This window comes from Berghia stephanieae, chromosome 15 (genome assembly GCF_034508935.2).
Source record: "Berghia stephanieae isolate SIO BIC M18660-M18661 chromosome 15, UCSD_Bste_1.3, whole genome shotgun sequence".
NCBI classification, from domain to species: Eukaryota; Metazoa; Mollusca; class Gastropoda; order Nudibranchia; family Aeolidiidae; genus Berghia; species Berghia stephanieae.
Window position 1 is genome coordinate 4,841,322 of NC_088374.1, and position 9,847 is coordinate 4,851,168.

Sequence of the window (9,847 nt, forward strand, 5' to 3'; positions counted from 1 at the left end):
TACCATATTATAACGATCGACCCAATCTACAAATTCCGTACCGCACTCGTGCACCGTCGCAAACCCACCCGTAAACTTCGTCACAACACACCGTTCAACTAGATCCTCTGCGGTTTCGGGCTCGTTACCTCTACGGGTACATGTTGGACAGGTGGAAAGCTCCCCACAGATTGAGCGATTTTGCCGTTAAGCAGGTTCTCGACCGAAGTCGATTGGCGGCCACCTATCAAAATAAATAGGTCACATTCCATCCATTAGCCACTCGACAAGAAAAAAAAAAGAGCTTTTATATAGCTCAATATCCACTAAACGTGCTCAAAGCGCCTTACAAAGGGTCCCTGACCAACAGCAACACATAACATATAGAACGAGACATGACGCTTCTTAGGTGATATTACAATTGTTTCGACAGAGACAACGCTGTTAACGGCCAGGTACTAATTTTACACCTCAGTACGGTTAGAGAATGTGAGTAAAGAGCCTTTTCCAAGGACCCAACCACGCGCCGAGCGAGGCTCGAACCCAGGACCTTCCTCTCCGAAAGCGAGTGTCATACCACTAGACCGCATAGCCGCATAAAGATATGAAAAAGAACCTGGCTATTGTCAGCGACAAATAGTGTGAGTGTGCTGCAACAAATTAGACGCACATTGCCTCACTTACACTCCATGAAATAGAACTTTGGTCCATATTATGCCGTGATAGGGGAAATAAATGAAGCATTTTAAGGCTCATTGAGCATGGTGCCCTATATAAATATAAATACATTTACTATAAACGTTCATGGGTACACATAGTTTTTTTGTGTTTGTCCGTTATACTTCCAGATGGCAATGTTATGAGCTTTTTAGCCAAGCGCATACTATCTATATCCTGGTGGTAGATTTATGGGGTGTTTCATTTTTACGAAACCCGCCGAAAACCCCCGAAAAACTGACGAAACCCGGCAAAGTTATGGGAAGTAGGCAGCAGTGGGGAGTGAACCGAGGACTCAGTGAAGTGTACACCAGTGGGGAGTGAACCTGGGACTATGGGAGGAGGAGGCGGGTATTTCTTTTTTTACGAAACCCGCCGAAACCCGACAATATCCGACAACGTCTTGTATAGTAGGAAGCAGCGGGGAGTGAACCTGGGACTCAGGGAGGTCTACACCAGTGAGAAGTGAACCTGAGACTATGGGTTTCGGCGGGTTTCGTAAAAAAGAAACACTGGATTTTATGAGTGTTTGAACTAAACGCTCTAGCATCAATAGATTGTATGCGCTTGGCTAAGATGCTCACAACATTGCCATCCGGAAGTATAACGGACCAACACACAAAACTGTTTGCAACCAATTAACGTTTATAGGCAGGTTAATACATTTTAGTGAGAATTACTCATAAACGCGGGTGGCAAAAAACAATAACAAAGTCCCAATTGACGCCAACTTTGAACTATCTTTAAATAAATTTAACAAAAATATCAACACGAATTTTTAACAATCAGTTTTATTTCCTTGAGGACGAGACACATAATTATTCAGTGGCGTGGCGTGATTCCAGAATAAGGTGGCGCCAGAATCAGAAGAAAATGACTTAAAACATGTTATATTTGTAAATACGAAAGAAAGAAAATAAATGCAAGAAAAGACTTACTCAAATAAATAAGAGGCGGTGTTTACATTTTCTCAGTTTTTAAAATTATTTTTTTAAAATGATGTAATCCATTTTTTAAAAGATGGATGTGGTGCCAGGCACCAAATCCACCAACATCGCCACGCCCCTTCACATATTATAACACACATTATATCCAATGGTATTACACATTGCGTCGAAAAAAACGCTACACACGCTTGAGTATTCAATGCCAGTCATTCCAGTCATTAGGGTTCACTGTGGAATAAGCAAGCGGTTGCCAGATTTTATAGAAGAAACGCTATGGGCATGGCAAATCTGTTGAAATGCTCAACATAAATGCTCATATTTATATTTATTTTTTCATTCATTCATTTCATTCATCTATTTATATATATATTTATTTATTTATTTATTTATTTATTTATTTATTTATTTATTTATTAATTTATTTATTAATTTATTTATTGATTTATTTATTTATTTATTTATTCATTTATTTATTTACCTGTTTATGTGTGTGTGTGTGTGTGTATATATATATATATATATATATATATATATATATATATATATATATATATAGAATACAAGTCATTATTTTATGTTACTCGTTCGGGGTAATGGGGCCGTGGCTACAAGAGTTTATCCTCATATCTCTAGCATTAGCGAGCATTAGCAATTGCTTGCTATCCTTTTGATCGGACGAAACAATAGACCCAGCTCCCCAATCGTGTGACGTCTTGTGGTATGATACTCGCTTTCGGATTGGAAGGTCCTGGGTTCGAGCCTTGCTCGCTCGGCGCATAGTTGAGTCCTTGGAAAAGACTCTTTACTCACATTCCCTCACCGTACTCAGGTGTAAAATTAGTACCTGACCGTTAACAACTCTGTCTCTGTCGAAAAAAAAAAGATTATCGCCTAACTAGAGTCATGTCTCGTTCTTTATGTTACGTGTTGTTGTTACCAGGGACTCTTTGCAAAGCGTTTTGAGCACGATTAGTGGTAATTGCGCTATATAAAAACTCAACGTTAAAACTAATGATTTCCCTTTGGATTTCCGTTGGGTCATCACGACGTGTACATATATACAGGTCTGATATCCGAACGCCTTTATGGGCCTAGTTTAACATTGTTGTAATGGATAAATATTTTGCGTCATATTTTGAGATTTCCATAAGGAAATGATGTTTTTTTTTAAAGTAAGCTTTCTTATATAGCGCTATATCCATTAAACGTGCTCAAAGCGCTTTACTGGAGGCCATAGCCAACAGCAACACTTAACATGGGGGACGTTACACGACGCCTGTTAGTCGATATTACATTTTTTGGGGACAGAAACAACGCTGTTCACAGCCAGGTACTCATTTTACACCTGAGACATCTTCACTCACTTTCTCTCACCGTACTCTGGTGTAAAATGAGTACCTGGCCACTAACAGCGGAAAAAAACTGTGTTATCGCCTAACATGAGCCTTAGTTGTAATGTTGTAATAATGGATAAATATTTTGCGAAATCTTTTGTGATTTCCAATACAACAATGAGCCCATAATGAATTGGGTTATCAGACCTACAAAAAGTGTACGTCGGGGTCATTAGAAACGTCTTTCTTTAAACGTCAAATTTTTTTATGAATATCAAAATCAGTGCCGTACTCTAAAAAATTTTTTAAACGCATTATTAAAAAAACAAAAGGAAAATACATATTCAAAATCCCCCCCCCCCCCACCACAACCTTTAAAAAAAAAACCAAAAGAAAACTTCAACAGATATTCAATTTTTTTGCACTCCACCCCCCCCCCCTTTTTAACTAAATAACATAGAAAAAACCCAAAACATATTCAAAACTTTGCCCCCCCCCCCACAGTCTGTGCTCCCCCCCCCCCTTACCCCCTCAACAAAATAAAAGAAAAAAGAAGAAGAAAAAAAAGACAAGTATTCAAAACTTTGCTCTCCCCCCCCCCCCCACCCCTACCCCCTATCCCCTCATCAAAATTGTAAAAAAAGAAAAAAAATATACACATATTAAAAATTCCCCCCCCTCACCACCACACACACACACACACACACACAAACACGCACACACGCCAATTATTTTTTTTAATTAAAAAAAAGACTCGTCATTCGAATACTGATTGATATCACAAATCATTCAAAACTGTCACTTTCTTGAAGACTTCCGTGACTATTAAATAGTCTACGCGTTTTATTGATTGATATATTTATATACATTATTTTTTTATTTATTTATCTATTTATTTATTTATTCATTTATTTATTTATGTATTTATTTATTCATTTATTTATTTCTATTTAAAAAAAAAAAGAAAAATGAGCCAGAAACTCACCTATCCCAGCGTCTTTTCCCATCTAAAAATAGTGGATCGAAGAGAAATAAAAAAAATACATTTGTACAAAACTATCGGACTCTTTGAAGCAAAGGGAGATAAAAACATATATCATATAAAACAATTGGAATCTTTGAAACACAGGGAAATAAAAACATACATTATATAAAACAATCGGACTCTTTAAAACAAAGGGGTAAGCATATATCATATAAAACAATTGATCTTGAAAACAGGGAATAAAACTACATTATAACAATCGACTCTTTAAAACAAAGGGAGATAAAGCATATATTATATAACACAATTGGACTCTTTAAAGCAAAGGGAGATAAAAACATACATTATATAAAACAATTGGACTCTTTAAAACAAAGGGAGATAAAAACATACATTATAATATAAAACTATCGGACTCTTTGAAACAAAGGGAGATAAAACATATATTGTATAAAACAATCGGACTCCTTGAATCAATAGAATTATGAACACATCAAATCTAACCTGTTATCTAAAGAATGGGATATATGGGATATGATGATGAGGATGATGATGATGATGATGATGATGATGATGATGATGATGATGATGATGATGATGACGATGATGATGACAACCAACAACCATATCTACTTACTTCTTGTCCGACACTGTCTTCAATGGATTTTTTACTCCACCCATATTTGCCTGGAATCAACAGATATGTGGTGTAATGTAAGCACGTCTGACTGGTCATGTGAAGGTCTGAGGTTCGATCCCCAGTCGATATCGACTGATTTTTTAAAGATTTTTAAAATATTATTTTTCTTTCTCGTGCGGCTACGTGGTCTAGTGGTATGAAATTCGGATCGGAAGGTCCTGGGTTCGAGCCTCACGCTCGGCGCATAGTTGAGTCCTTAGAAACGGCTCTTTACTCACATTCTCTCATCACTGTACTCAGGCGTAAAATGAGTACCTGGCCGTTAAGAGCGTTGTTTTGTCCGAAAAATTGTAATATCGCCTAACAGGCGTCATGTCCCGTCTTACATGTTAAATGTTGCTGTTGGCCAGGAACCCCTTGTAAAGCGCTTTGAGCACATTTTGTGGATATTGCGCTATATAAAGCTTACTTTTTATTTTTTTATTGTTGCTCTGTCTGGCACATTTCATACATTCTAGTTCAGATCTTTATCTTACACCGGTGCCTGTTGGCTCCCTAATTTCTTAACAATGATAAGAGCCAATTTTCTATAATTAGTGTTGACTTCTATAGGGTTTCATTGTACCGTCAAATGGGGTAACTTTGTCTTAAGGGGTAATTTTGCCTTTACCCTCCCCTTACCACACATAACAAAATCGTCACATTCCTTACGATGCAACTGACAATTTTCCCATTCTGATTTCTCTTGTACATCACAAATGTAAAGAAATTAAATGCTTTGATTACAGCTATAAATACTAAACACTGTCTTGTAGAGCTCACTTGTTACTTTTTGGAGCCAAGCTTAAAATGTACAATTAATAGTGTAATTTAATATGTCTAATTTAGATTATCAACATAAACCTGACCTTTTTTCTATTTTCCGTCCACAAATCAAGGTTAAAGGAGCTCAGTCAAAGTCATTAAAATAGAGATTAAATCGCACAGCGTCCCTGGTGGCATATAAAATAAAATGGCGGCGCTCGACCTCTCACTAGCCACTTTTGATGACGTTTTCCTACCTGTTGTCCTATCTAATCCTGTGTTATCTATGTGTGTGGTGTGTGTGTGTGTGTGTGTGTTGGTGTACATAAAACTAATTCATGCCACGGTTTACCACGAAACAGTTTTCATTTTACCACCTCCCCCTCTCTTGTTCAGATTATTTTTAGGGGAGTAGATAATGAGTTCCCTATATGACCATGGCAATCATGTAGACATCCTTTGATGATATAATCCTACCCTTTGATGTCTGCAGTCGCATTTTTGTTTTCTACGGTCACTCATGGCTAAACTCCACAAACTACTAGGAGCAGACCGGACAACAGCCACTTTTTAGTGGCTAATCGCCGCCATCGTATTTAACCCTCTCGTGTTCAGATTCTTTATGGGGGAGTAGATAATGAGTTCCCTATATGGCCATGTCAATCATGTAGACATCCTTTGATGATATAATCCTACCCTTTGATGTCTGCAGTCGCATTTTTGTTTTCTAAGGTCACTCATGGCTAAACACCACAGACTACTAGGAGCAGACCGGACAACAGCCACTTTTTAGTGGTTAATCGCCGCCATCGTATTTAACCCTCTAGTGTTCAGATTCTTTATGGGGGAGTAGATAATGAGTTCCCTATATGGCCATGTCAATCATGTAGACATCTTTTGATGATATAAGCTACCCTTTGATGTCTGCAGTCGCCGTTTCGTTTTCTACGGTCACTCATGGCTAAACTCCGCCCAGAAGCGATTTCATAGGTCCGTCAATCACCAAATTTCAAACTTTTGTTCTCGTAAGTTCTTAAGTTTTTTGATCGAATAACGATTGGCTATTGAGAATCTTGGTCCTTCAACGATTGGTCGTTCTGACAGCTCACGTGTCAATAGCCGTCAACAATGAACTGAATCATCGTTGAAACACTGGAAGACGCTCATGGCATAGTTGCGTCACAATCACCACGTTGCTGAACATATTATCCAGGCACGGTTGATAGGTAAAAAAGCCAAATTATGTTCTAGTTACATTTGAAACAAACAAAGTATATCACTGATCTCGTCTCATTGAGATATAAAGAATGATATAACAATCAAGAAAATCGGCCGATAAATAAAAAAGTTGCTAAAAAAGCTGAAATAAACAAAAGCAATTTTTAAAACCAAATTTATTCGTAAAACAGTTGGTTTTCAACAGATTTTTCTGAAACAAGGACCAAAGTTCTTTTTTTTTCAAGCTGATTTCAGCAATGTGACTTTCAAATTCCTCAGAATTATATTTTTTACTTTTAGATTTTTGCTTTTAGGCCTACTCAAAAACGTGTTATATTCCTTGCATAACAATAGCGTAATACAGTGACGGGGAGAAGCATCTTCGTTTCGGCCAACTGGATAGATAGCCTGTGATTGGTCAAAGACTTTGAGACGCTTGATTCACAATTCTACATGAATGGACGGTGGCGGTAGATCAGAGAGGTGTATGTAACAAATATATTTACCGACTATTTTTTTTGGTCCTAAAATTACGAAGTAATAATTTTGCATCAGAAAAAAATAACTCTGAAGTTTCTATCTCTTTATTACAATAAAATTGATACCACGAATGACAAAATCGACCCACAAATAAGGGAGTTATAAATAATTCATAATATTTTTAAAATTTTACAATAATTGTCATCAAAGTCATTTTTCATCACCAAAGTCGGAATTATTTTGCGATTTTTCTCAAACAAAGTGCAATGTCAATGATTTTCACCCGCAAATAAAATAGGATCCAAATTGCAATTTCTGAAACATATTTTCTTTTCTGTCGGCAAATTTATAAAAATCAAAGCTGAAAACATCCTGCGACAGTGACAGGCCTGTCATTTCCTTCCCAACGATTGGATTTTACTTACTGAGGCCAGTCTTGACTACCCCGCCCGTTTTTCCGGGTTGAATCTTAAAGTTATAGGTTCAACGTTCGATTGTCAGAGAGAAATGATGAGAGATTAACTCTTTAAATAAATCTCGCAGAAACAGGTGATGAGTCAATTCTTTGGCCGCAAATGATTCAGTTAAATTCTTTATTCTGTCTTTCTTTATTTCATTTTTTTACCTTTCTGTCAGAGTGGACATATAGGCGGATTCTAATTTTTTTTTTAACGGGCGTTTAGAATGATATTTTAAAGAGAAATTATTGCTTTTTGCCAAAATTAGCAGGGGTCTGATTCACGGAGCGGGACTACGACGATAGTCCTAGACTAAATCCGTTGTCTCAGACTAAAAGGCGTTGTAAGATATTCATGAAGCCGGACTACGCGAAGTCTTAGACTAAACGAGGGACTACACGGGTGAAATTTACACCCGCGATTTAGCAGGTGTAAATATTGTAGTCTGGGACTAAATTTCAAAATCATATGTCCTCTACGCTGGGGGAAGTAATTGTACAGTGATTAGAACAAGGCTACCCGACAGTTTTTGATTTTATTTTATTTATTTATTATTATTTTTTTTTTTTGGTTTTGTTTTATTTTATTTTATTTTCTCGAAGATTCAACAATCGCACATACACTCCTCATCTTGTCCATTCCGAAACACTTTCCAGGTACACATACTGTTTCATAGTAACTTACTACTACTACTACTACACTACTACTACTACTACTACTACTACTACTACTACTACTACTACTACTACTACTACTACTACTACTTTCACTATTATCACTACCACTACTACTACTACTACTACTACTACTACTACTACTACTACTACTACACTACTACTACTACTACTACTACTACTACTACTACTACTACTACTACTACGACTACTATTACATTTATGTCTTTTATCGTCCATTATTTTCTAGAAATTTCACGTCTCTCACTGGCCTCATCATTTCTATCACACCACGCTAACGATTCGTTCACACTCCAACCATCGTTGAGTACAGACGATGCAATTTATACTGCATTTCTTCTTATTTGTTTTCAACGTTTATTTGTTTATTGTTGTGCCGACGAAGGGTTTGTACCCGAAACGCCCATTGTCTGTATTGTTTCCACCGATTCCTATCCATCTTCACTCTTTCGTTAGTATTTTCGGGACCCCATGCTTCAGGCAGCGCCCACCGCTCTCTACTTAGAACAATGCTACACCGTTGATAAGAATCATTTAAGTGCCATCGTTATTTATATTTACTAAAACATTACACACACACACACACACACACACACACACACACACATTCTCAAACAATTTTTACACCCCTAAACTTGTCTCACGCCGTTTTTATTTGGGGCAACAAAAACAAAACAAAAACAACAACAACAACAAAAAAAACAAAAAACGATCAAAACAAACACGAAGAAGAAAAAGATATAATTTCTGTGCCACTTCGTATGACGCATGCGCAGCTGGAAAAGTAACACATTTCTATGACGTTTTGTCATACGTTTCCGAGGAATCCCCAGTTAAAAATAGATTGACCTCTGTAGTCTGAGACTTCGCAAGCGAAGTCAGAGACTTGATAGTCAGGGACGAAGTCTGACTCTATGAATAGCTTACTTTCCGTAGTCTCGGACTTCCCAAAGTCTTAGACTACAAAGTCTCAGACTTTGCTATAGTCTGAGACTACCATAGTCCCGCTCCATGTATCAGACCCCAGGCGTTTAGGTGACAGCCACTATTTATTTATTTTCATGCAAATGATCATTATCATCATCATCATCATCATCATCATCATCATCATCATCATCATCATCATCATCATCATCATCATCATCATCATCATCATCGTCGTCGCCGTCGTCGTCGTCATCATCATCATCATCATCATCATCATTATTATTATTATTGTTATTATTATATTATTATTATTATTATTATTATTATTATTATTATTATTATTATTATTATTATTATTATTATTATTATTATTATTATTATTATTGTTATTATTAGATATTATTATTATTATATAGTTCAGATCTATACAAACGTCAAAATAATGCATATAACATATCTTTTCCTAAGAATTGTCAATTGCCATTACTAAAACCAGTTCGTTTTGATCATTTGATCAACAAACCCCTACAATGCATGGATCACGCTTTTTTTATTATTGTCAAAAAGGATATTGCTGTACAGGTGAGCGGATATCTCAACAATGCTTCATTACAAAACGATTTTGATTATATATTTCTACTCTGTGAATATTGATGATTATTG

At 36.6% G+C, this 9,847-nt stretch overlaps 1 protein-coding gene across 3 annotated transcripts in view; it reads right to left on the minus strand.

Moving 5' to 3' along the window:
• Positions 1-1,469: 1,469 nt before the first annotated feature.
• The window catches only part of LOC144960525 (uncharacterized), a 103,531-nt gene continuing 95,153 nt past the window's right edge, over positions 1,470-9,847 (minus strand). For all 3 annotated transcript variants that reach the window (XR_013642866.1, XM_078893714.1, XM_078893713.1), the window contains 3 exons: positions 4,600-4,649; positions 3,963-3,984; positions 1,470-1,871 (listed from right to left, as the gene is read on the minus strand). Coding sequence is in view for 2 of the 3 variants with exons in the window: in XM_078893714.1 (XP_078749840.1) it covers positions 1,840-1,871; positions 3,963-3,984; positions 4,600-4,649 (104 nt within the window). In the remaining variant the exon portion in view is untranslated. The remainder of the gene's footprint in view (positions 1,872-3,962; positions 3,985-4,599; positions 4,650-9,847) is intronic.